Below are 27,724 nucleotides of genomic sequence, written 5' to 3' on the forward strand. Positions count from 1 at the left end.
GGCAACGGGGTGTCCCTGACCCGAAACCGGCATTCCTGACTGGAATCCAGCATTCCTGACTGGAACCCAGCATTCCTGAGCACGCACCAGCATTCCCAAATGGAATAGAGCATTCCTGAGCAGAACCCAGCATTCCTGAGCATAAACCACCATTCCCAACTGGAACAAAGTATCCTTAAGCAGAAATCAGCATTCCCAATTGGGATGTAGCATCCCTGCACAAAAAAAAAGCATCCCTGACCAGAAACCATCATTCCCAGCTGGAATAAAACATCCCTGACCAGAATCCAGCGTCCCTGATCAGTAACCAGCATTCCTAACTGGAACAGAACATTCCTGACCAAAAACCAGGATCATTGATGAGAACCCAGCATTCCCAACTGGAACAGAGCATTCCTGACCAGTAACCAGCATCCCTGACCAGTAACCAGCATTCCCAGCTGAAATTCCGCATCCCTGACCAGAAACCAGCATTCCCAGCTGGAATTCCGTATCCCTGACCAGAAACCATCATTTCAAATTGGAATAGAGCATTCCTGACCAGTAACCAGCATTCCCAAGTGGAATTCAGCATCCCTGACCAGAACCCAGCATTCCCAGCTGGAATTCCACATCCCTGACCAGTAACCAGCATTCCCAAGTGGAATTCAGCATCCCTGACCAGTAACCAGCATTCCCAAGTGGAATTCAGCATCCCTGACCAGAACCCAGCATTCCCAGCTGGAATTCCACATCCCTGACCAGTAACCAGCATTCCCAAGTGGAATTCAGCATCCCTGACCAGTAACCAGCATTCCCAAGTGGAATTCAGCATCCCTGACCAGTAACCAGCATTCCCAAGTGGAATTCAGCATCCCTGACCAGAACCCAGCATTCCCAGCTGGAATTCCGCATCCCTGGCCCCCAGGCGTCTCCTCCCGAGCCTGGGTATCCTCTCCCCGGCTCCAGTTGCATCCCGGGGCCGGCCATTCCCTGCTCGGACATCCGATCCCGCCCGGATCCCGGTGAAACCCAAACCCCTCAGCTCCGCGGTTTTCCCTCAGCTCCACCGGCCAGGAGCGGAGAATTCCGGGCAGGAAGGAATCCCACCCTCCCAGCTCCCGGGAGATGCCCAGCTGGGCAGGGAAGGAGGGAAAACCGGAGGTAATTTGGGCGGAAAGTGGAAGGAACGAGAGGCCCGGGGCGCTCTGAGCACCATCCAAAGGGGTTTTTTTTTCCAGGAATTTTCCCCCAATCCAAGGGGTTGTGGCCTCTCCATCGCCGAATTCCCGGTCCCCTCCTCTCTCTCCCCGTCCCCGTCTCGCCACCAAATTAAAACCGTTCCCGCCGCCGGCAGCAATAATTCACCCGGCGTCTAATGCTCAACATTTTGTCAGGATTATCCCGATTAACCCAGAATTAATCCCGATCTCAACGTTAACAGGATTACCCTTCAAATCCGATTAGGGCGGGGGGTTTTATTTAAAAAAAAAACCCCAAACCCAAAAAAACCCCCAAAAACGGACCCCTTGACCAAAGGAAAGGCCCGTCCCCCTTCCAGATGTGAGCGGGACGTTTTTGGGATGGGGTTTTTCCCCACTCCCTCATCCCAATCCCAGCACCTCTGCAGGTGACAGCGGCCGGTTGTCGCCGTCCCCAAAGCCAAGGCCACCCCTCTCTGTCCCCAAAAACGGGGACGCGCGGGGCGCGCTGCTCGTCCCCTCTCCCCGATTTTCCTGCCGGCAGCCAGAAAATCATCCCGCCTACCCGATGAATATTTCAAACATTTCAATTCCTCTGCAGCCTCATGAATATTGACGCTGCCGCTGGCCCCCGCGCCTTCCTCGGAGGGATCGGGATGAGGCTGGGATCTTCCCGGGAAAAAGGAGATCCCAGGGAGGTGTGGCTGCTCGCAGGGGAAGGTGCTGGAGGGGCTGGAAGGGATTTGGGATGGGGATGAGCCCCAGTGAGGGGACACGCGGTGCCCACTCCTCCTCACCCCACCCCTCTCCTGACATGAATTATTGACCTCCCGGTGAATTCCGACGGGCTTTTATCCCTGGATTTCTCTGATGGGAATGAGCCTGGAATCCATCCCGCCAGGAGACCCTGGAGCACCCCAGGATGGAGATTAGGGCGGGATAAGGGGCAGGAGACGCTTTTTGGGGTCGGGATGACATTCCTCGACCCTCAGCCACCCCTTTCCCTGCCGGGGCTCAGCTCGGTCCCTGCTCTGCCTCGGGTGATGGAATCTTCCAAAAATAACTCAATTATCGCATCCTCAGGGATGCTGATGGACGGGGAGCAAGGCCAGGGGGAGGACGGAGCAGAGAGGGGACAGGGGGACAAGGGACAAGGGACAAGGGACAAGCCCTGGGTGGGGATCAAGGGCTCAGCACCCAGGGGGGACCCAGGATAGTGACAAGGACATGGCAGTGGCAGGTGACACGGCTGGGCTCTCTTGGAATTCTGGGAATTCGAGGCAGGATTTGCTGGCACAGCCAGGGGCAGGGAACGCCCGTGGGAAAATAGTAAAATAAAAAAAATTAAAAAGAAATAGAATAAAAATGTAATAAAATAAATTTTAAAAATAAAATTAAAAAATAATAATAATAAAAAATATTTTTCTTTCCCTGGAAATAATAATAATTTTTAAAAGGCTCTGAGGGTGGGTTTGAAATGCAAAAAAAAAAACCCACAAAAAACAAAAAAACCCCCCAACAACCCAAAAATCAGCTCCAGCAGGAAGAGCTGGAGGAAAAGAGCCCCAAATCTGGGATTCCAGCCCCGACCCTGCTGCAGGTTGTGCTGCTGGAAAATCCCATCCCGTCTGTCCCCGCCGTGCCTCAGTTTCCCCGTTCCTGTGCTAACACCCAGTGAACATGTGAAAAAAACCCTATTATTGATAAAATACGCTTAAAACTCTCTGATTGACCAAAATAACACCAAATAATCATGTAAAACCCCCTCTGCTATTGATAAAATATGATTAAAACTCTCTGATTGACCAAAATAACACCAAATAATCATGTAAAAACCCCTCTGCTATTGATAAAATACTCTTAAAACTCTCTGATTGACCAAAAAATCATCTAATAATCGTGTAAAAAACCTCCTGCTATTGATAAAATATGCTTAAAACTCTCTGACTGACCAAAATAACACCAAATAATCATGCAAAAAACTTCCTGCTATTGATAAAATACGCTTAAAACTCTCTGTTTGACCAAAATAACACCAAATAATCATGTAAAAGCCCCGATATTGATAAAATATGGTTAAAACTCTCTGATTGACCAAAATAACACCAAATAATCATGTAAAAACCCCTCTGCTATTGATAAAATATGCTTAAAACTCTCTGATTGACCAAAATAACACCAAATAATTACGTAAAAAACCCCTCTGCTATTGATAAAATACGCTTAAAACTCTCTGTTTGACCAAAATATCATCTAATAATCGTGTAAAAAACCTCCTGCTATTGATAAAATACGCTTAAAACTCTCTGTTTGACCAAAATAACAGCAAATAATCATGTAAAAGCCCCGATATTGATAAAATATGGTTAAAACTCTCTGATTGACCAAAATAACACCAAATAATCATGTAAAAACCCCTCTGCTATCGATAAAATATGATTAAAACTCTCTGATTGATCAAAATAACAGCAAATAGTCATGTAAAAAACCTCCTGCTATTGATAAAATACGGTTAAAACTCTCTGATTGACCAAAATAACACCAAATAATGATGTAAAAGAAACCCCCCTGCCATTGACAAACCAACCATCAGCATCCACCATCCGAAAAAAGTACAAACCCAAGCCCAAACTGGAGGTGATTAATGAAGACACGGCCAAAAAACCACTCACGCTGTAAAAAGGCAAACCCAAGGAGGGGCCATGCCAAACAGCTCCTGGAATATGGAAATTAGTTCGTGGGAAAAAAAAAATCCGTGAATATTCAAGGAGATTGATGAAATAGAAAGGGTCGTTTTCAAAATAATAAATTGGCGAATATGGCGGAATTCCTGGCCATAGTTTCCTTTTTGCTTAATCTGTTTCCTAATTGTATTATTATTATTATTATTATTATTATTATTATTATTATTATTATTATTATTATTATATTATTGGTGATGTCGTTGTTGTTGTTATTATCAAACCGATTCCTTAAAATTCACCAGGAAAGCCAGAACTCCGCTTTTCACCCTCTCGAGGTGGAAATGGCTTCCCGCAGGGAAACTCGGATTTCTGGGAATTATCACCCGCCATCCCGAGGGTGGAGAACGGTGTGGGGAAAAAAAACCAAAACAAAACAAACAAAAAAAAAAACCCCAAAAAGACCCACCAAAAAACCCCAAAAAACCCTCAAAATAAACAAAAACCACAACGCCCCCCAAAAAACCCCCAAAACAAACAAAAAAACCCCAAAAAAACCACAACAAAAAAACAACAACAAAAAAACCCAAAAAAACCCCAAAAAACCCGCTGCAGAAATTTCGTTTTAAAGACAAACGCGTCCTGTGTGTGTCCCCTGCCGGTTTTTTCACTTTTGTGTCTTTTTCTTTTAATTTTTTTTTTTTTTCCTCGGCTGCTTTTTGATGTTCTCTTAAAAGCCCGGCTCCAAAGGAGTTCTGCGGAGCTCTTGGATCTTTCCCGTTTTTCTGGCGTCCCACCGGGAGCCGGCACGCCCCCGGCATCGGCACGGCGGGAGCGCCCCGACCTCTCCGCGGGAATTCCCGGAGGGATTTTCCACTCCCTTGGAAGTCCTAAAAAAACCTCCGGGATGCCCCCGGCCAAGGATTTAAAGCGGGAGACCCCCGATCTCTCCGTTGGAATTCCCGGAGGGATTTTCCACCCCCTTGGAAGTCCTAAAAAAACCTCCGGGATGGCCCTGTCCCAAAAAAAAAAAAACCTCTCTGGGTTTGGAATCCCAAAAACCGCCTGGGATTTTTGGGAATTGGGTGGGATTTAGGGGATGGAAAAGTTCTGGGGGAGGACTGGGACCCGACCTCTCCACTGGAATTCCCAGAGGGATTTTTCCACCCTACACTTGGAAGTCCCAAAAAACCCTCTGGGTTTGGAATCCCAAAAACTGACCGGGATTTTCGGGAATTGAGTGGGATTTAGGGAATGGAAAAGTTTTGGGGGAGGACTGGGACCCGACCTCTCCACTAGAATTCCCAGAGGGATTTTTCCACCCCCTTGGAAGTCCTAAAAAAACCTCCAGGATGGCCCCGTCCCCCCCCCAAAAAACCCCCTCTGGGTTTGGAATCCCAAAAACCGCCCGGGATTTGGGGAGCTGGGGTGGGATTCAGGGGATGGAATTTTCCCATCCTTTTCCCAAAATTTTTGTGAGGAAACAACCCCAGAGCAGCGGCGGCTGTGGGGTGAGCGCTCAGAACAAAAAAAATCCCCCTCACGACCTTCAGCTGAGCTGGGAGCAAAATCATTTCAGCTCAGGGATCCTCATCCGAAACAACAACAACAAAAATCCACCCCGAGCTCCCACGTCCCCCTCCAGAGCCACAGCACACGCATTTCAAAGAGAAAAGCAGGAAAAAAAACCCGAAAATCCGAAATACTGACCTTAAAGCTCCAGTAGTTGGGTTGCTAACAACAACAACGACGACGACGACGAAGAAAATAAAAGATAAAACAACAGAAGAAAACACACACACACACACAAAAACAAAAAAAAAATAAAAAAAATACCATTAAGATCCTTGCTTTGACTTTTGGGTTTTTTTTTTCTTTGAGGATTTAATCCTGCTCTGGTTCCCAAAGGGTTAATGGAGTTTTTTTTTTTTGGGGGGGGGGTAAAAAGGGGGTGGGGGGGTCGAAGAAAAATTGGGGTGAAAAAGGAAGGAAAAGGGCTGCCGGTGTGGCTGGAAGTCACGATAACGTTCATTTTCCAGGGATTTTTTTTTTTTATTCCCAACCCCCTCCCCCGCTCTGCCCCCGCCCCCCGCCCTGTCCCCGCGCGGCGTTGTCGCCGCTGTCACAGCGATGTGACACGGCCGGTGACAGGAGCTGGCACCGCTCACGGCCCGGCCGGATCCGGAGCTCCCCGATCCACAGGGATCGCCCTGGGAGAGCCTGGGATCCCGGGAATCCCGGAGGGTGCTGGGGGCGGCGCAACCGCGAACACCAGAGGGTGGGAGCCAGGGAGAAGGATCCAGGGATGAGGAGTGGGATCCAGGGATGAGGAATGGGATCCAGAGATGCGGAATGGGATCCAGGGAAAAGAGAGATCCAGGGACAAGCAGTGGGATCCAGGGAAAAGCGAGATCCAGGGAAAAGGAGTGGGATCCAGGGACAAGCCGTGGGATCCAGGGACAAGCAGTGGGATCCAGGGATGAGGAGTGGGATCCAGAGAGAAGGATCCAGGGACAAGGAGCGGGATCAGGGAAAAGGGATGGATCCAGGGACAAAAAAGGGATCCAGGAGAAAGGGATGGATCTAGGGATGAGGAGTGGGATCCAGGGATGAGGGATGGGATCCGGAGAGAAGGATCCAAGGATGAGGAGTGGGATCCAGGGATAAGGGGATGGATCCAGGGGTGAGGAGCGGGATCCAGGGACGAGCAGTGGGATCCAGGGAAAAGGGATGGATCCAGAGATTCCAAGGAGCCTGGAATCCCTGAGGGATGCTCGGGGCAGCGGCACGAACACCAGCGAGTGGGATCCAGGGGGAAGGAGTGGATCCAGGGACACAGGATGGGATCCAGGGACACAGGATGGGATCCAGGGACAAGGAGTGGGATCCACACGTCCGGGAGCAGAAATCACCAGGATGATGATGGGTGAGGTGGGAGAGACGGGCACAAAGCAGCTTTTGTCCCGACGGGATTTTATTGGGATCAAAGTTCTCCTCTGCTCCGTCCTCCCCCCTCGCACCTCACCCACCCTCTCGCTTTTATTCCCCTGCAAACCTGGTTTTTTTTTTTTTTTTTTTTTTGCTTAGAGAATGATTTGGTTTTTTTGTTAATGATTATTTTAAAATCCAAACCGGATTTAAATTTTAAAATATTATTTAAATAATTAAAATTATTTAATTAATTAAATAATTTCATTCCGGTGCCCTTCCCCCCCCAGTCCCGGGAAGTGCCGGGAGAAGCTGCAGAAATGTTGGACCAGCACCGAATTTCTATCCCAGGAATTCCCGGATCCGTGGGCGGATTTGCTGCTCCTTTCCCTTCACTCCTCGCTGCTTTCCCCTTTCCTGCTGCCCACGAGCACAAACACAAATCCTCCTGCTCTCCTCACCCCAAACCTCAGTTTATCCCAGCCCCATTCCCATTCCAGCTCACATCCACATTCCACACAACTCCAGGAGTTTCCAAACCGAGCTCAGCCTCAAAAAAAAAACCCCAAAAAAGAATTTAAAAAGCTTTTTAGAAGGGTTTTGAGCTAAAGAGCGCCGAGGTTTCCTGCAGACACGCCTGGAGGCACAAAGGCCTTTTCCAAGGGCACGCCGTGACTCAGAGGCACCGGCGGGAGCAAAAATTCCCGACCGGGATCACCCGGCTGGAGATAACGCCCAGCGGGAGCCCAGCCCGCCCCGGGCACGCCGAGATGTCCCAAAATATTCCCGGGAAAAGGAGAAGCCGCCTCGGAGTTTGGGTTGGGGGGGGCGGGGGGGATGAATGGAGAGACCTGGAGTGTGGAGCCACGGGCGCGGCGCTGCCGGGAGGGGAAGGGTTTGGGAAAGGGAGGTGGGGACAGGGAAACGGAGTTGGGAATAGGGAAAGGGAGATGGGAATAGGGAAAAGGAGATGGGAATAGGGAAAGGATGTGGGGACAGGGAAATGGAGGTGGGGACAGGGAATGGGGGCTGGGAAAAGGGAGCTGGGGACAGGGAATTGGAGCTGGGAATAGGGAAAGGGAGCTGGGGATGGAGAAAGGATGTGGGGACAGGGAAAGGATTTGGGGACTGGGAAATGGAGCTGGGAATAGGGAAAGGGAGCTGGGAACAGGGCAAGTGATGCTGGGCACAGAGAAAGGGATGTGGATACAGGGCAAGTGATGCTGGGTACAGGGTAGGTGACACTGGGCACACACAGGTGACACTGGGCACGAGCAGGGGACACTGGGCACAGGCAGGTGACCCTGGGCACCCACAAAGGGACACTGAGCACACACAGGGGACACTGGGCATGAACAGGGGACACTGGGCACACACAGGTGACCCTGGGCACAGGCAGGTGACCCTGGGCACACACAGGGGACACTGAGCACACACAGGGGACACTCAGCCCCCTCCAAATCCCTCAGCTCCCTAATTCCCTCCATTTAATGGCCGGAATGGGCTTTCCATGAGATCTGATAGTCCAGGAGCTGCAGGCAAACCAGCCCGGCCCAGCCCCCACAGGCCCCAGCCCAGTTCGTGGCAGAACGGGGGGGGTCTTCCCATTATTTCCATTTTTTAAAATTTATTTCCCTCTCCAAAGGCTCTGGGGATGGTCCTGTCCCTGCTGGAGTTGGGGATTCTTCCCATTTTTCCCATTTTTAAAAAAATTTATTTCCCTCTCCAGGGGGGCTGAGGACACTCCTGGACTTTTCCCTTCCCCAACTTTCCTCGCTTTCCCCCTCCCCTGCTCCTCATTTCACCGTCCAGCAGCCCTCAGTCATTTTCCCCGTGCCCCGATATTGCTGATCCTAATCTGCCGCCAGCACCGGATTTTTTATTTATCATTTTGGGGATGACTGGACGAGCTTATCAACCCAAGGCCCATAAATCACAGCCCCACCGCACACCACATCCCACCGCGGGAGGGATTCCAGAACCTTCTGGCAGGGCCAGGGACCGTGAACACCATCCCAGCGGATCCCAGCTTTCCCCGGGGGACAGGGACGCGCTGCTTGTCCCCTGCCAGCGCCAGGCGTGACAATCTGGCGCTGGTTTTTGCCAGTGCCAAGGGTGGCAGCGCCACGCTGGCGCTTGGTGGGCTCCATCTGTCACTGCGGCCACCACCACCACCCCACCACCACCACCCCCCCCGAGCGTCCTCCGCCCGATCCCAAACGGCCCGAAAAAGCACCGAGGAGGTGGGGCAGGCACAGGAACAGCCCTGCTGCACCCCCAGGCTTGGGGACACAGAGGGGACATCCCTGCAGCATCCCTAAACCAGGGGACACAGAGGGGACATCCCCAGCTGCACCCCCTGCCAGCACCTTCCAGGCTGAATTTGTCCAAAAATCGAGGAGAGGAGAGGAGAGGAGAGGAGAGGAGAGGAGAGGAGAGGAGAGGAGAGGAGAGGAGAGGAGAGGAGAGGAGAGGAGAGGAGAGGAGAGGAGAGGAGAGGAGAGGAGAGGAGAGGAGAGGAGAGGAGAGGAGAGGAGAGGAGAGGAGAGGAGAGGAGAGGAGAGGAGAGGAGAGGAGAGGAGAGGAGAGGAGAGGAGAGGAGAGGAGAGGAGAGGAGAGGAGAGGAGAGGAGAGGAGAGGAGAGGAGAGGAGAGGAGAGGAGAGGAGAGGAGAGGAGAGGAGAGGAGAGGAGAGGAGAGGAGAGGAGAGGAGAGGAGAGGAGAGGAGAGGAGAGGAGAGGAGAGGAGAGGAGAGGAGAGGAGAGGAGAGGAGAGGAGAGGAGAGGAGAGGAGGAATTAACATTTCGCTGGCTCTTCAAAAGCATCAAAGGGGAGATAATGGGCCGGGAGAGGATTGGAAGCGACAGCCTCGTTCCGAGCCATAAAGCAGGCGGGCTCCTTGCGGCAGGAAGGTGCGGGGAGGGGGGAATTACAGAGGCTGCGATTTATAATTACAATGAGAGTCATGTCCGGGGCGCTGCCGAACGAGGGGATAACGAGGAGCTGAAGGTCCCCAAAGCCCCGGGGATGAGGGGCAGGAAAAGCAGGGAGGGGTTGGAGATGCGGCCGCCAGCTCTCGGAGGGATGGACACACACACACACACACACCGAGGAGGAAAAGCAGGGCTGGAGTGATGTCATCGGGAATATTTTGGGGAGTTAAGACTGAAGAGAAAGAAATTAACGGGTGGTTGTGGCTGTCCCAGGAGCAGACGAGGAGTTAAATGAAATGAAACACAAGTGAGTCAGCGCCTTGTCCGAGGGGGACTTCCCCCGGCTGGCAATTAAACCCCAAATCTGTTGGTGATTAACGAGGCACGGCCGTGTCCCTCTCGAACGGGCAGCGGCAGCAGCCGCCGCCGCCCCGGCACGCCGCGCTCCGAGGGAGGACAGAGGCGGCTTCATCGGCTTTTTAATTAACTCATTTCCAGGAGTTCCAGCTTCCGATCGAGTCCCCCCACCCCACACCCCTCGGGCGCCGCGTCTTGACAAACAAAAATCTCCTTGAAAAAATAACAGCCAAGTGAATTTAATCTGTTTCCCCTTATTAAAGTTTTTTTTGTTTGGTTTGTTTGTTTTGTTGAGGGGTTTTTAAAAAATGCTTTTCAGCGCCGGCGAAAGTGAATTAAAGCGGAAAGAGCAGCATGACAAGACAAGGGGAGAAGAATGCAAACGGTGACCAGGCAGAGCGGAGATGCAGATTTTGTCACCTGAGGTCTCGCAATTACTGCAGGCGCCTCCCGAACGCGGCCAGGGGAGGGGACAGCGGGGACAGGGCGGGATGCAGGAGGGCTGGGGCTCGTTCCTGTCACACCTGGGCTCCTCAGGTGCCTCCGTGTGTCCCCCCGAGGTTTTGCCGCTCCTCTTTCAGGCTCTGCGGCCCCTCCACCCCCAAGAAGGCTCTGACGGCCATCGAGGTGACATCAGAGATGCCACAGCCGCCTGTCACGGCCACTCAACGTCAGGCCGACCCCTTCAGCTCCAACTTTCCCCTCCAGGCCCCTCCACCTGCCCCCGCACATCCTCCTCCTCCTCCTCTCCGAGCCCTAATTACAGCCCCGACCTCCACCGCGGCCCCTTGGGGACAGCGCAGGTGACACCGCAGCCGCGACCCCGCTGGCCACGGGTGGCTTGGCGTGCCTGGCCCTGTCTCGAGCCTCCTCCTCCTCCTCCTCCTCCTCCTCTCCCGGTGAATCCGAGGCGAACCCGCAGCGCCTGCTCGGAGCAATGAATGCATCAGGACGTGCTCCTGCCGAGGAGCAGCAGCCATGCTGGGGGTTCCAAAAAAAAAAAAAATCCTGCAGCAGCCCCGGCCAAGGTCAGGCTCCTCTCCCGAGCCTCGGGTGCCCTCGGGGATCCGAATTTTGGTGCTCAGCGCACCCTCAGCCCGCTCATGAGTTTCGGGGGGGGTCTTTGATTTAATGCGGGAGAGCCCCAGAGCCCCGCACGGGGGTCAAGGTGTCCCCTCAGCAGTCACCCCCCCCGCGCTGCCCGGGCCGGTGAGGGGGGTTTTTTTTTTGGGGCAGGGCAGGGCAAGGGGGAAGCTGGCAGGAGTCGGGCAGATCGGATGGCACCGTGGCCATGGCAACGGCACGGCGTAGGTGGACCAAACACAATAGGGGACGCAAGGTAAAAAAAAAAAAAAAAAAAAAAAGGCGGCAGGCAGCGAGCAGCGCTCCGCTTCCCCGCCGCGCACAGCCCCGGGGAGCTCCGGGGTGAGCCCCCCCAAAATCCAGCCGGCACCCCTGAACGCAGAAAAGATGGGTAAATCCTTGTGAGAAGCAAAGGAGACGGATAAATCCTTGTGAGAAGCAAGGGAGATGGATAAATCCTTGGGAGAAGCAAAGGACAAGGGTTGGGGACCCCTCGGGGGGGTCACACCCCACCGCAGGGTCCCCCCGGGGGGTGGCGGCAGGGAGGGGGGGGCTGAGCGGCCACGGTAAAGCTGCGGGTGAGGAAGACTCCGCTGTGGAGCCCGCCCTGCCCTTCCTCTGTCCCCTCCTGAGCCGGGGTTGGCGGAGCCGCAGGGATGGAGGAGCGGCGGCTGCTGCTGCTGCTGCAGGGATTTGGTGTCCCCTCCCCGAAAAGCCACCGCGGGGAGCGGCTCGTCACGACCCCCGAGGTCACGGGCAGGAGGAGGGAAATTTGGGTTAGGAACGGCGGGAAAGTTCAGGGCAGGGATGGATGGAGGGAGGGAGGGAGGGAGGGAGGGAGGGAGGGAGGGAGGGAGGGAGGGAGGGATGGATGGATGGATGGATGGAGGGAGGGAGGGAGGGAGGGATGGATGGAAGGATGGATGGATGGATGGATGGATGGAGGGATGGATGGAGGGATGGATGGATGGAGGGATGGATGGATGGAGGGATGGATGGATGGAGGGATGGATGGATGGATGGAGGGATGGATGGAGGGATGGATGATGGATGGATCCATGGATGAATGGAAGGAGGGATGGACACGTTCACCTTGCCCGTGTGTGCTGGGGGCAGCAGGAATCCTCACAGCCCTCACAGAGGGAGGAAGGGGCAGCCCCACAAACCCAACAGTGCCAATCCCACATCCCACCTCCAATTCCTGCAGGGCACCTCCAGGGTCTCTCCCTGCCTGACTCCCATTAACTCATTCCTGCCCTCCCTGGCGCTGTCATCGCTGTCCCCAGCCCGCTTTTTACCCACTTCTTGAGGACTTCAGGACCCGCTTCCATTAAAAAAAAAAACAAACCAAACAAACCAAACAAGGAGAAGCGGGGTAACACACGGAATTCTGCCTGACATCCAGAGCCCCCATTCCCAGTCAGGTCTGCTGGAACGAGGCGGGAATCGCCGGCGGCGGGCGGGGGGGAGGCGAAACGAGGGAATCGATCGGGCCGGCTCCGGCAGCAGTCCCGGGGACACGCACACACACACACACACACACACACACACACACACCGCTCTCGTGTTACTCCCGGCGGCCACGCGCGCTCCCGCTCCACCATTTCAGCGCTTCCCCAGCGCCTCCCGTCACTCTCCACCTCTGGAGACACCAAGATGACACCGCGGCGAAGAGCCCCGAGGGACCCTCCGTGTCCCCTCTGTCACCCGCGTGGCCTCAGCCGGCGCTCACTGAGCGCCCAGGTACCCCCAGACCTGTCCGTGCGGGGCACCCCCAGCCCAACCGGGCACCCCGGGGGTGACAAGCTCACGCCGAGGCCGTGTGGCACCTCCTGGGGGGGTTTGGTCACACCTTGCCACCGCAGGGGTCCGGTTTGGGGGCACCCCTGGGTGTCCCCGCGGGAAGGACGCTGGGCCAGGTGAGCTGGAGGCGACAAAAGCGCCCGCAGGGCGCGGGGACGCGGCGTGCCCAGGCCACCATCTGCCCCTCTCCGCTGCCCGAGGGGGGCCAGAAGGAATCGGGTGTCCCCCGCCGGGGCACGGGGACACGGGTGACAACGCAGAGCTGCCCTGGGACGGTGGGGGCTGCTCATGGCGGGTGGCACGACCCCCCCCCCCTCGTGCGCCCGGAGGGGACAAGGGGAGCCCCCCCGTGCTGCAGCACCAAAGGGCAGAGCAGGGACGATGCCACCCCCTCCCCGCCGCGACACTGGGGACGGGGGAGACCCCCGGGGAAGGGAAAGGGGGGCTTGGAGGAAAGAGGGGGGCGGGAAAAAGGGGGGGTTAAAGGAAAAGGGAAGGCGGAGGGACTGCCCGGGGTCTGGGGCCAGGGTAAGGACACCCCGGGGTGGGAGAAGGGAACCGGCACGTCGGAGTGGGAATTTTGGGGAGGGGGATACTGCGGTGGGTAGGAGCGACACCAGGACAGCTGAGGGGCAGGGGGAGATCGGCGGGGGGAACTGCAGCAGCGGGTGGCGGACACCCGGAGGGATGCGCCCCGCTCCGCCCCGCTCCATCCCGCGCCATCCCGCGCATTCCCGCCCGGTACCTGCGGCAGGTGAGCGCTGCGGGTCGGGATCCGCAGCGCCGCTCGGCCCCGCTCGGCCGCGCTCTCGGCCCCGCTCGGCCGCGCTCGGCCCCGCTCGGCCCCGCTCGGCTCGGAGCCGCCACCTCCCGCCGCCGGGCCCGCCCCGCCCCGCCCCGCCCGCGGCGCCGTCACCATGGCAACCGCGCCTCCGCCACGCCCCCTTTCCGCGCCGCCGGCAGGGGGCGCTAATGGGCGCCGGGGGGGCGGGGCCTGCGGAGGGGAGGGGCGGGGAGAGGGGAGAGCGCGTGAGGGAATAACGGGAATACAGGGATGTGGGAATACAGGGATATGGGCATGGAAAAACAGGGATGTGGACATGGATGTGGGCATGGAAATACAAAGAAATACAGGGATATGGACATGGATAAGGGCATGGAAATACAGGGGAATACGGGGATATGGACATGGGAACACAGGGGAATACTGGGACATGGACATGGAAATACAGGGATATGGACATGGATATGGGCATGGAAACACAGGGGAATACAGGGATATGGATATGGGCATGGATAACACAGGGAAATACAGGGATATGGACGTGGATAAGGACATGGAAACACAGGGATATGGATATGGCTATGGAAATACAGGGAAATACGGGGATATGGACATGGAAATACAGAGAAATACATGGATGTGGACATGGATATGGACATGGATAAGAGAGGGAAATATAGGGATATGCCCATGGATACCCTCATGGAAGCACACATGGATACACACAGGGATGTGTGCACACGTGGATGTGCATATGGATGTGCAAAGGGCTGTACCCAGGGATTCACACACATCTGGGTTCACACCTGGATTCACACACCTCCATCAACCCCAGCGGGCTCCCCCTGTACTCTCTGGGACCCCTCTGCGGGACCCCAGTGCCACCTGTGCCCGGTGCCCCCTGTGCCCGGTGCCACCTGTGTCCGGTGCCACCTGTGTCCCCTGCACGGCCCTCACAGCCCAGAGCCATCAGACGGCGCCATCAGGAAGGGCAGAGGATTCCTGGGAACAGCCCCTCCCACCTGGAAAGCAGCCCCCGCTGTCCCAGCCGCACAATCCCATCCCAAATTTCAACCCCCCGCGGCCCCCTGTGACAGCGGAGCTGGGACCCCCCTGGTGACAGCACAGCACAGGATGGGGACACGGCCGGGACCCCCAGTGACAGCAGAGCACAGGATGGGGACACATCTGGGATCCCCAGTGACAGCAGAGCACAGGATGGGGACACAGCTGGGACCCCCAGTGACAGCAGAGCACAGGATGGGGACACAGCTGGGATCCCCAGTGACAGCAGAGCACAGGTTGGGGACACAGCTGGGATCCCCCTGGTGACAGCACAGCACAGGATGGGGACACAGCTGGGATCCCCAGTGACAGCAGAGCACAGGATGGGGACACAGCTGGGACCCCCCTGGTGACAACAGAGCACAGGATGGGGACACAGCTGGGACCCCCCTGGTGACAGCAGAGCACAGGATGGGGACACAGCTGGGACCCCCCTGGTGACAACAGAGCACAGGATGGGGACACAGCTGGGACCCCCCTGGTGACAACAGAGCACAGGATGGGGACACAGCTGGGACCCCCCTGGTGACAGCAGAGCACAGGATGGGGACACAGCTGGGACCCCCCTGGTGACAACAGAGCACAGGATGGGGACACAGCTGGGACCCCCAGTGACAGCAGAGCACAGGATGGGGACACAGCTGGGACCCCCAGTGACAGCAGAGCACAGGATGGGGACACAGCTGGGACCCCCAGTGACAGCAGAGCTGGGGGACAGCTTGGGGACACAGCCCAGCCTGTCCTGCACTGGTGCCTTGGGTCACAATGCAAGATGTCACCAGCAGTGTGTGCTCTATTGCCAGCTGTTGAAACCAGAGGAGGTTTTGGAGAGGTGTTTCCATTATCTCTTTCATGATCCATCCCTCGTAACTCCCGGGGGAATCTTCTGTTAATGGGCAGCTGTTAAAACCAGCTGGGGCAGTGTTCTTATCTCTTCCAGAACCTGTCCCTTATCACTCTGGGGGATATCTGCTGTTAAACCAGCTGGGGCAGTGTTCTTATCTCTTCCAGAACCTGTCCCTTATCACTCTGGGGGATATCTGCTGTTAAACCAGCTGGGGCAGTGTTCTTATCTCTTCCAGAACCTGTCCCTTATCACTCTGGGGAGATATCTGCTGTTAAACCAGCTGGGGCAGTGTTCTTATCTCTTCCAGAACCTGTCCCTTATCACTCTGGGGGATATCTGCTGTTAAACCAGCTGGGGCAGTGTTCTTATCTCTTCCAGGATCTGTCCCTTATCACTCTGGGGAATATCTGCTGTTAAACCAGCTGGGGCAGTGTTCTTATCTCTTCCAGGATCTGTCCCTTATCACTCTGGGGAGATATCTGCTGTTAAACCAGCTGGGGCAGCGTTCTTATCTCTTCCAGGATCTGTCCCTTATCACTCTGGGGGAGATCTGCTGTTCAAACCAGGTGGGGTAGTGTTCTTATCTCTTCCAGAACCTGTCCCTTATCACTCTGGGGGATATCTGCTGTTAAACCAGCTGGGGCAGTGTTCTTATCTCTTCCAGAACCTGTCCCTCATCACTCTGGGGGAGATCTGCTGTTCAAACCAGGTGGGGCAGTGTTCTTATCTCTTCTTATCGCTTCTTATCTATCCCATCCTCCCTCCAGGGAATATCTGCTGTTAATGGGCCGTCGAGGCTCACTGCATGGCTGATAAAATTCCATCATCCCATTGGGAGATGCTCCACCCAGGGGGAGGAGCCGAGAATTCCCACCTGGATAAAACCTGGGATTTGGAACAACACAGCAGCCTGTTTCCACCGGATTCCTAGAGGGACACTGGGCTCATCTCACCACCACTGGACCTTCAGAGGAAAACTGCACCCTTGTACAGGATCATCTCTGCTCCATCAGAACCACAGGAGGCCACACCCAGATCCCTACCTGTCCCTCCACCTTCATCCCTTCCCTCATCCCTGCGTGCACCCAGATGAAGCCCAAATCTTATCCCTGCCTGCCCCACCTTCATCCCTTCCTTCTTCCTTCCCGGCCTCTCCATCTGCACTTCCACCTTCATCCTAATCTTTATCCCAATCCTTATCCCAGCCTTCGTCCCAACCCTTATCCCAACCTTCATCCCAACTTTTATCCCAACCCTTATCCCAACCTTCATTCTTTCCTTCATCCCAGCCTTCATCCTTTCCTTCATCCCTTTCTACATCCCAACATTCATCCCTTCCTTCATCCCAATTTTTACCCCAACCTTCATCCCAACCTTCATCCTTTCCTTCATCCCAGCCCTCATCCCTTTCTGCATCCCAACATCCCAACCTTCATCCCAATTTTTATCCCAACCATCATCTCAACGTTTATCCCAACTTTCATCCCTTTCTGTATCCCAACTTTCATCCCAACCTTCATCCCAACGTCCTTCCCAACATTCATCCAAACCTTCATCCTTTTCTTCATCCCAACTCTCCTCCCTTCCTTCATCCCCCCCTTGTCCCCCTGTCCCCCCCGTGGCTCCGGGTGCCGGATTCCCGCCCCGGCTCCCATTGATTTATTCCCGAGCTGGATTTATTCCAGGCAGCTGCAAATCTGCTGCCGTCAGGCACGGAACACTCAGCTCCAGCCTTTCCCTGGATTTCGTTTTTTGTTTTCGTTTCCTTGCTGCAGAACAGGACAGCCTGAAATCCAAGGTTTTGGACACTTCATTTTTTTTTGGGAACCTCACCTCCGGGTGGGGTCCGGGGCTCAAGGCCAGGAGAGGAAGGGGTTAAACCACAACGCAGCTTTTCCCTGGTGATGGATGAGAAATGGGTCCGTAATCCCCCTTTTTTCTAGGATTTAGGATCCATCTGCATAAAACCACTCTTTCCCAGCCCGTGTGGAAAAACGCATCCAAAATAAACGGGATATTGGAACCGGGGATGGGGGATGGAGTGACTCCTTCAACCGCAGGATTATTTCCCTGAATTTTCCTCGTTTTTCTAACTATTCCTCATTTTTCCAACAACAGTTCCCGGATTTCCACATCCTCAACACGAGGCACCACAGGGCGGCTCCATCCGAATCCCATTCCCAGAGCATCGGAATCACGGAAAAATTCATGTTGGAAAGCAGCTTAAAAATCATCTCCCACCCCTTTTCCTGGCGGATTTTTCCCTCCCAGGGCAGGATTTACCCCCAAATCCTACAGCCAACATTTCCAGTGGCCTCTCATCCCATTCCCATTCCCATTCCCATTCCCATTCCTCTCCTTATCCTCAACATTCCCATTTAAAGCCTTCTCCCACCTAGATTTTAAATCATCCCTGCAGATTTGCCGCAATTTTTCCCTGGATAATTTTTTTCCCCACTCCTTGCTCTGCCCATGACTAAAACGAACATTTCTCTCCCTTTCCCATTCCCATGCTCAAATCCAACGGATTTTTTGCCAGGCTGGAAAGGGACACTGACCTTTATGGGATGTTCCTTTTCACCTCTGATGTTCCAAACTCGGATGTCTTTTTTTTTTTTTAAATTATTATTATTTTTAATTTTTTTTTAAAAAAATTATTTCATTTTATTTTAATCCCAATAAAACAGCAAAGCCTGGAATTCTGAAATCCTTTCCTCTGCTCTGGAATATCAAAGTGAGTTTCTAGCGTTCCAGGCAGAGCCCAGATCCCAATGTCATTTAAAGGTTGGCACCTGAGCTCTCCAGGATTTCTGGATTCCCGCTATTATTTACTGCCTGCGGGGGAAATGAAGGAAAAGGAGGAGGGGAAAGGAAATAAAAATAGGATTTTGTAGGATTTTTGGGGGTGTTTTAGTGGGGAATGGGGTCCAACCAAGCCCCAAAATCCGGGTTGGGTTTGGCTGGAGCCAAGATTTTCCCAGACACCCCCACGTTCCAAGTGGTTCGGGAATAAAGGAGATAATTCCCAAAATCCAGATCATCTTCCCTTCACCTATAAAAATCCTCGGCAGCTTATCAGACCTGAGCTGGATTTTTTTCCCTTTTTTTTTTTTTTTTTTTTTTTTGAGAGCTGCTGCTTCTTATTTAAAAAAAGGAAAGTCTTTAAATCCCTCTAATAATAGGGAAAAAATCCTATTTATTTACCGGGAAGCAGCGCCTGGAAATGCCCCTGCCCCGTCCCCAAATACGGATTGTGGCTGATGGTGACAGCAAAGCCACCATGAATTATTGTCCCCTGGCCAAAACTATTGTCCCATCACCAAAATTTGGGGATCTGGGGGCATTTGGGGTGGCAGCAGCTCTGATCCTGCTGATTTTCCTGGCTAATCTGGATTTCCTTCCACCACGCCACTTCTGGGAATTGTCACCTTTGTCCCTTGCGGGTTTTTGGGGATGATCCGGGTTCCCCTGCCCGGGGGGGACATGGGGATTTATTGCTGCCACATCAGTGTCAGCGGGAGCCAAATGTGGGGTTTGGGATCCCCAGAACACCCCAAAACCAGGGATAGGGACCCCCCAGAACAACCCATCCCTGAGGGTCTCAGCAGGGGTCACCAGATGTCACCTGCCCTGAGGACCAGGGGACACACAGCCAAAAGACATCGTGGTGAATTCAGCAGCAGCTCCAAGGGGGTTTGGGGTCCCCAGCACACCCCAAAACCCAAACCCAAGGATAGGGACCTCCCTCCTGCAGTAGTCCAACCCCAGGGATCTGCTGTGCTCGGCAAAGGTCACCAGATGTCACCTGCCACGAGGCCTCAGGGAGGGGTAGGGGCTGGAGTGGGCTCCTCCCACACCTGGGGATTCTGTTCCTCACACCTGGGGGTTCTCCTCCTCACAGTTGGGAGGTCCTCCTCCTCCTCACTCCTGGAAGATTTGCTTTCTCACACCTGGAGAATTCTCCTCCTCACACTTCGGGCATTCTCCTCCTTACACCAGGGGAATTGTCTTCCTCACACCTGCAGAATCCTCTTCCTTACACCTAGAGAATTACCTTCCTCACACCTAGAGAATGCTCTTCCTCACGCGTGGAAGATTCCCTTTCTCACACCTGGAAGATTTTTTTCCTCATACTGGGAAAATCGTCTTCCTCACCCCCAGAGAATTCCTTTCCTCACCCCTGGAACATTCACTTCCTCAGTCCCGGAGGATTCTCTTCCTCACCCCTGGGCAATTTTTCTCAACCCTGCACGAGGCACCCCCCCACTTCACACACATCCAGCGTGAGGAGCTGGGACCACTATCCATCACTTCCCAGGACAGTCTCACCTGTGAGAGGCTGGGACCATCCCCTGGCCACTCCAGAGCCCACCTGAGACCACCCCAGCGCACATCATCTGTCCCTTTCAGGGGCAGTGTCCACTTGTGAGGGGCTGGGATCACCCCCAGAACCCCCCGGGAGGGACAAGGACCATCCCCAGGCCACTCCAGAGTCCCCTGTGAGGGATAAGGACCACCATCCTTCACTTCCCAGGACAATGTCCACCTCTGAGGGTGTGGGACCATCCCCAGGCCATTCCAGAGCCTCCTGTGAGGGACAAGGACCATCCCCAAGTTCCTCCAGAGCTCACCTGGGACCACCCCAGCACACACCATCTGTTCCTTTCAGGGACAGTGTCCACCTGTGAGGGGCTGGGACCATCCCCAGGCCACTCCAGAGACCCTTTGAGGGGCTGGGACCACCACCCATCACTTCCCAGGACACTGTCCACCTCTGAGGGGCTGGGACCAATTCCAGACCACCTCAGAGCTTCCTGTGAGGTACAGGGACCGTCCCACAGGCCACTCCAGAGCCCCCTGTGAGGAGCTGGGACCACCTCCAGGCTCCTCCAGAGCCCACCTTACTCCTCTTCCCCTCCAGACCGCCCCACCCAGCGAGAATCACTCCCCACACCCCGTGGGCAGTCGCGGGAAATCGCCTCTTACCTGGTCCCGCAGTCGCTCCTGCTGCCCGCGCAGCGCCAGGGCGTGCTGCGGGTACTTGCTCTTCAGGTGGTCCATGAAGGCGTCCCGCTTGCGCTCCATCTCCGTCTTCTGGAGGCCGGTGAGCGCCTCCAGGCTCTGGGCGGCGATCACGGTGTGCCGGCGCTCCGAGGTGTGCACCAGCCCCACGTTGGAGAAGCGCCGGGTGCCGTTGCCCAGGGTGCGGTACTCCCGCGGGTACTCGGCATCGTCCGCCGAGATCATGTGCGAGCTCGTCCTGTCGGGATCTGCGCGGGGCAGCGGGAGAGCACAGCGGGGTCAGGGCAGGGTCCCCCCGAGGTGGGGCGGAGTGTGGGGATGGTCCCCGGCCATGGGGCAGAGTGTGGGGACAGTGCCCGGCCGTGGGGCAGAGATGGGGACTCGTGTGGGCACCAGGAGAGCACAGTGGGGTCAAGGGAGGGTCCCCCAGCCATGGGGCAGAGGTTGAGGGCTGGAATTTGGGGCTGGGGAAGGAGATTTCAACAAGGAGAGATGGCAGAGCCTTGCTGGGAGTGGGATCATCTCTCAGCGGGATGCCTGGAATGGATCATCCCTCAATGGGATGGATGGAATGGGATCATCCCTCACTGGGGGTGCCAGGAGTGGGATCATCCCTCAGGGGGCTCCGACCTCAATGGGATGACCGGAGTGGGATCATCCCTCAATGGGATGCCAGGAATGGGATCATCCCTCAGTGGGGTGCCTGGAGTGGGATCATCCCTCAGTGGGGTCAGATCTCAATGAGATGCATGGTTCTGGGATCATCCCTCACTGGGATGCACAGTCTGGGATCATCCCTCAATGGGATGCACGGAATGGGATCATCCCTCAATGGGATCATCCCTCAATGGGATGCCAGGAATGGGATCATCCCTCAGTGGGACGCATGGAGTGGGATCATCCCTCAGTGGGATGCACGGAATGGGATCATCCCTCAGTGGGACGCATGGAGTGGGATCATCCCTCAATGGGATGTCCGGAGTGGGATCATCCCTCACTGGGGTGCCCAGGGAAAGGGGATGGGTGCCGGCTCCATCCCCCCGCGGTGACAGTGCTGTCCCCACTCCCGGACATGCGGCAGGAGGGGAGGGGACAGCGCGGATGGAGGGGCGGGGGTGATCCCACCGAACCCGGCATGATCGCGGCGAAACGGGAACAAAACCAAAAACAGCGCTGGGTGACTGAAAACTGCACAGACGACACACGGGGCTCCGGAGCACACGGGGGACACCACGGGGACACCACGGGGACACGGACACCACGGGGGACACCACGGGGACACCACGGGGCACACCACGGGGGACACGGACACAGGACAGAGCGAAAAGAAAATTAAATCAGGCAGGGTGGGGGGAGGGTGGTGTGTCCTGTTAGAGACCCCAGCGAGGGGTTCAGTCCCCCCAAAGGCCCCAGTGTGGGGCTCAGTGGGCCAGCTCGGCCCACGGGCACCAATTCCTGGATCCCCGGGATGTTCTGCCCCATCCCAATCCTCTGCCGGTGGCCTCGGGCACCAAATCCTGGATCTCGGGGATATTCTGTCCCATCCCAAAGCCCTCCTGGAGCTCAGCCCAGCCCCGGGGCACCAAACCCGGGATCACGGAGCTGCTCTACCTCATCCCAGCCCTTTCCCGGGGCTTAGACCGGCCCGGAGACACAAAATCCTGGATCTCGGGGATGCTCTGCCCCATTCCAATCCCCTGCCGGTGCTCTCGGGCACCAAACCCGGGATCCCCGGGATGCTCTGCCCTATTCCAGCCCTTCCCGGGGCTCAGCCCAGCCCGGGAGCACCAAATCTGGCACCACGGAGATGCTCCTCCTCATCCCGGTCCCTTTCCCGGTGCCCTCGGGCACCAATTCCGTGATCTTGGGGATGCTCTGCCCCATCTCAAACCCCTCCCTGAGCTCAGCCCAGCCCGGGAGCACCAAATTTCGGATCTCCGGGATGCTCTCCCTTATCCCAGTCCCTTTCCCGGTGCCCTCGGGCACCAAATCCGGAATCTCTGGGATGCTCTCCCTTATCCCAGTCCCCTGCCGGTGCCCTCAGGCACCAAATCCGGAATCTCCGGGATGCTCTCCCTTATCCCAGTCCCTTTCCCGGTGCCCTCGGGCACCAAATCCGGAATCTCCGGGATGCTCTCCCTTATCCCAGTCCCTTTCCCGGTGCCCTCGGGCACCAAATCCCGAATCTCCGGGATGCTCTCCCTTATCCCAGTCCCTTTCCCGGTACCCTCGGGCACCAAATCCGGTATCCCTGGGATGCTCTCCCTTATCCCAGTCCCTTTCCCGGTGCCCTCGGGCACCAAATCCGGAATCTCCGGGATGCTCTCCCTTATCCCAGTCCCTTTCCCGGTGCCCTCGGGCACCAAATCCGGAATCTCCGGGATGCTCTCCCTTATCCCAGTCCCTTTCCCGGTGCCCTCGGGCACCAAATCCGGAATCTCCGGGATGCTCTCCCTTATCCCAGTCCCTTTCCCGGTACCCTCGGGCACCAAATCCGGTATCCCTGGGATGTTCTGCCCCATCCCAGCCCTTCCCGGAGCTCAGCCCAGCCCGGGCAGGCAGGGGAGGGGACAGCCGGACAGCCCACAGGGGTCCCAGGCGCAGAGAGGCGACAGGAACTCGTCCTTTCGCTGATCGCTCATTCAGCGCACGCCGGGATTTGACTTCCAGGGAAGAAGCTGGAAGAGGCGAATTGGAATTCGCCTGGAATTCCCCGCGGGCTGCCGGCGCCTGGCGCCTCCTCGGGGACACCCCGAAGCCCCGGGGCGGCTCCGGGAGCCGCAGTGTCACCCCAAAAAAGCCACTCTGTGGGGGTCTCACGCCACCGCAGCCGCTGTCCCCCGGCCCTGGGCTGGTGCCAGCCTGGCCCGAGGCCACGCTGCCGCCGCCGCTGATGGATTTTGCAGCGCTCATGCCGCCCCTCCTGCTCCCCTTTTAACCTTGGTCCATAATTCATCTCCTGCTCTCCCTCCCTTCCCCGAGCTCCCCTTAAAGAAATCGCGGCGAGTTTTGTGGTTTGGGTTTGTTGGTTTTTTTTTTTTTTTTCCTCCTTTCCCCTCAATTATTTATCAGCCCAGCGGGGTCAGTTTGATATCAAACCGATACAAAACGTTATCAGCGAGGCCAGGGAGGCGATTCCTCCTCTCAAGGTCGCACAAGCAGCTCTGCCACCAGCCCGGCGGGGACATCACGCGCTCCGCAAACACCGCGGGGACATCCCAAAGCCTTTCCCTCCTCCAAAAAAACCCCAAAACCACAAACCTCCTGTCCCTGCACAGCTCCGTCACCGAGTGTGACCTTGGCCGGGTTGTCACCTCCCTTTCCCAGAAAACGGAGGTGGGATGTGGGGGGAGATGGAGATCCCGAACTTCCCTCTCTCTCTGCCAGGTCCTTGTGGCACTGAGTGGGGTCATGGTGGCACCGGGGAGGTCACAGCAGCACCAAGGGGGTCATGGTGGCACCGAGGGGGACATGGTGGCACTGAGGGGGCCACGGTGGCACTGAGGGGGTCACAGTGGCACCGGGGAGGTCACAGCAGCACCAAGGGAGTCACGGTGGCACTGAGGGGGTCATGGCAGCACCGGGGAGGTCACAGTGGCACCGAGAGGGTCATGGTGGCACTGAGGAGGACATGGTGGCACCAAGGAGGTCACAGTGGCACCAAGGGGGTCACAGCAGCACCAAGGGGGTGACAGAAGCACCAGGGAGGTCATGGTGGCACCGGGGAGGTCACGGCAGCACCAGGGAGGTCACGGCTGCACCTCCACCTCACCAAACACCCTCACCAAATTCCCCCGGGGGAAGCGGCCCGAGGGGAACCTGATGCCAGAGGGGACACGGCCCGAGGTCCCCATGGCTGCGGAATTCCAGCCCCGACGGGAAAATCCCGATGAAGCAGCTTGTCCTGAGAGCCCCGGGACACCCAGGAGCCGCCTGCCCCTCTCCCTGCTGCCCCACAGGGCACCTTCCTCAGCGGGAAGTGCTGATCCAAGCTGGAAAACTCCTTCCCTGCCTCGGCCGCTCGCTCCAGCACCGGCTCCGTCATCCCAGAGCAGAAATTTGGGCAGGAACTGCACCCAGACTGCATCCTTGGAGCCCGTTGGGAAAGCTCTGCAGCAGCTCTGGATGCGGGGATCGGACCCTGGGGCACCCCCGGTGTGCTCCGAGCCCACCGAAACAATCCCTGAGCGCCACAGAATTCCCAGATTTCCCTCATCCCATCGGAATTGCGTGTCAGGGGACGGGGATGAAGCTGCAAGACTTCTGGATTTCCCTTATCCCATTGGAATTACGTGTCAGGGGGCAGGGATGAGGCTGCAGGACTCCCAGATTTCCCTCATCCCGTTGGAATTCTGTGTCCGGGGACAGGGATGAAGCCGCAGGACTCCCGAATTTCCGTCACCCCACTGGAATTCTGTGTCCGGGGACAGGGATGAAGCCGCAGCTGCAGCAGAGCCGGGGCTGGCAGGAAGGAGCTGCAGCTCCTCTCGCTCCCGGATCCGGAGGAAGCTGCGGGGATGTTTTGGGGGCTGACAGAGGGGTTTGTTCTCCTCCTCCACCTCCTCCCGGTGCCCGCTCCAGCCGCGCTGCAGCAGCCCCGGGGCCGCGTTCCCCTCCCGCTCTCTGATCAGCATGCGGCTCTCCCCGCTCCCCTAATTACACGCTCCGCCAGCGGAACGCGCCTGCTCCGCTCGAAGGGATGATCCGAACAGGCTCAGGGAGGAGCTGGAGCCCCCTCAGCCGCTCTTCCACCCACCCCGGGATGAGCCGGGTCCATCCCCGGCATTCGGAGATCCGGAGCCGGCGAGGACGAGGCGGCCCCGAGCTCAAAACGTCACAGATTTTGTGATGCTCGGAGGAGAGGGGAGGAAAAGCCACCACCCCTGAGCTCCAGAGATGCCACCAGCGGCGGACAGGGGGGTCCCGAAGGTCCCCCAAAAAACTGCAGTGTGGGGGGAAGGAACCTGAAAACCCCCAGGGCCAGGAGGAAGGAAAAGCTGTTCGTCCTTCCCTCCTGCGCATAATTCCACCTCGAATTCCCCCTCAAAGTTTGTTTTTTTTTCTCTCTTCCTCCAGCAGTTGAGGAACGCAGCGGTACCACAGCAGATCCCTGGAAATTATTTTCCTCCCGCACCGGGGGGGATTGTCCTCCTCACACCTGGAAGATTCCCTTTCTCACACACCTGGGGGATTCTCCTCCTCCCACTTGGGGGGATTCTCTTCCTCACACCTGGAATATTCCCCTCCTCACACACCTAGGGGATTGTCCTCCTTACACCTGGGGGGATTCTTTTCCTCACACACCTGGGGGGATTCTCTTCCTCATACACCTGGGGGATTGTCCTCCTCACACCACAGAATTCTCCTCCTCACACCTGGAATATTCCCTTCCTTTCATCTGGAAGATTCCCTTTCTCACACACCATAGAATTCTCCTCCTCAGACCTGGGGGGATTGTCCCCCTCACCCCTGGAGGATTCCCTTCCTCACCCCTGGAAGATTCCCTTCCTCACCCCCGGAAGATTCCCCTCCTCACACCTGGAAGATTCCCTTCCTCACTCCTGGAAGATTCCCCTTCCTCACCCCTGGAAGATTCCCCTCCTCACCCCTGGAAGATTCCCCTCCTCACCCCTGGAAGATTCCCTTCCTCACCCCTGGAAGACTCCCCTTCCTCACCCCTGGAAGATTCCCCTCCTCACCCCTGGAAGATTCCCCTCCTCACACCTGGAAGATTCCCCTCCTCACCCCTGGAAGATTCCCCTTCCTCACTCCTGGAAGATTCCCTTCCTCACTCCTGGAAGATTCCCTCCCTCACACCTGGAAGATTCCCTCCCTCACACCTGGAAGATTCCCCTTCCTCACTCCTGGAAGATTCCCTCCCTCACACCTGGAAGATTCCCTTCCCCACAGCTCTTCCCCAACGCTGTTTCCAAGTAGGTCACTGGGATGGCACGGTCACTGACCGGAGCCAACCCACCGGGACATCCCTCCGGGCCGTGTCCCCATCCCGGGGACCGTCCCCCGGCTTACCCGCGGGCGCAGCGCGGCTCCCACGGCGGCCGGGCAGCGGCTCGGGCGGGACGGGAGGAGCAGCGCTCCGCTCCGCGGGGGCGGCGGGCGGCTCCTTGGCCGGGCGCAGGGCTCCCACCACGGCCAGGATGCCGCGGTAGATCCTGGCCAGCCCTTCTCCGAGCAGAGGGAGGTTGAGGGAACGCGGTTCTCTTTGCCGATTCATCCACCCATCGTCCCCACCTGCCAGCAGCGGGAGGTTTGTCACCCGGGGCCGGAGCCCCGAGCTGCTAGCAGGGCACGGCCATCGTGTCCTCCTTTTTTTTTTTTTTTTTTTTTTTTCTCGGGAAAAAAGGGATGCCAGAGGCGCCGGGTTAGGTGATAATCTTCAGGAATCGCCTTGGCTGGAGCTCCTGGGGAGCTGCAGGGAGAAAGGCCCCCAAAAAAACCTCCCCGGCGCTGCGGGATCCGGCTGGGATCCCCCCTCCCCGCCGCTTTTGCCAAGGGCTCGGCGGGTGTTTTCTCATCCACGGGGACCTCTCAAAACACAGTTTATTACTGCAGTCCCATAAATCTTCGTGAGGCGGCAGCGAGAAAAGGAAAAAAAAAAAAAAAAAAGAAGAAGAAGAAAAAACCACGCGCGGGTCGCGGTGAAAAGCGCCGGCAAAAAAAAAAAAAAAAAAAAAAATCAAAAAAAAAAGTCAGCGAAGCGTGAAAAATCGGCCGAGGAAGCGGCGGCACGAAAAGGAGCGAGGGGAAGGGAGGAAGGGAGCGAATTCGGGGGCCGGCGGGGCGGAAAGCCCCGGGAGGGATGCGGATCCCCCGCGCCCGGCCATTAGCGCAGCCGGAAGAGCGGGATGCTCCCGCTTCCTCCCGGCCGCCCGCACTGCCGCACTGCCCCGGCAGCCAGCGAGCCCTGCCCGGCGCCGGGAGCCCTGCCCGCAGCTAACCCCTTCCCTGCCGAGCTGCCCGGCGTGGCAGGGAAAGGTGGGGAGAGTGAGGGGGGAGCTCCTGAGCCCAGCGCTTTAACCC

The 27,724-nt window shown here is 56.7% G+C and overlaps 1 protein-coding gene across 2 annotated transcripts in view; it reads right to left on the reverse strand.

The window, feature by feature from the left end:
* Positions 1–27,289, reverse strand: part of SRCIN1 (SRC kinase signaling inhibitor 1) — a 59,933-nt gene extending 32,644 nt beyond the window's left edge. For both annotated transcript variants that reach the window (XM_066205308.1, XM_066205307.1), the window contains exons 1-3: positions 26,714–27,289; positions 20,648–20,931; positions 5,573–5,596 (exon numbers count right to left, since the gene is read on the reverse strand). In XM_066205308.1, coding sequence (XP_066061405.1) covers positions 5,573–5,596; positions 20,648–20,931; positions 26,714–26,918 — 513 coding nt within the window. In that variant the 5' untranslated portion in view covers positions 26,919–27,289. The remainder of the gene's footprint in view (positions 1–5,572; positions 5,597–20,647; positions 20,932–26,713) is intronic.
* Positions 27,290–27,724: the final 435 nt, after the last annotated feature.

This window comes from Chamaea fasciata, unplaced genomic scaffold (genome assembly GCF_029207755.1).
Source record: "Chamaea fasciata isolate MVZ Bird 193981 ecotype frontalis unplaced genomic scaffold, bChaFas1.0.hap1 SCAF_27, whole genome shotgun sequence".
In the NCBI taxonomy this organism is placed as follows: Eukaryota; Metazoa; Chordata; class Aves; order Passeriformes; family Sylviidae; genus Chamaea; species Chamaea fasciata.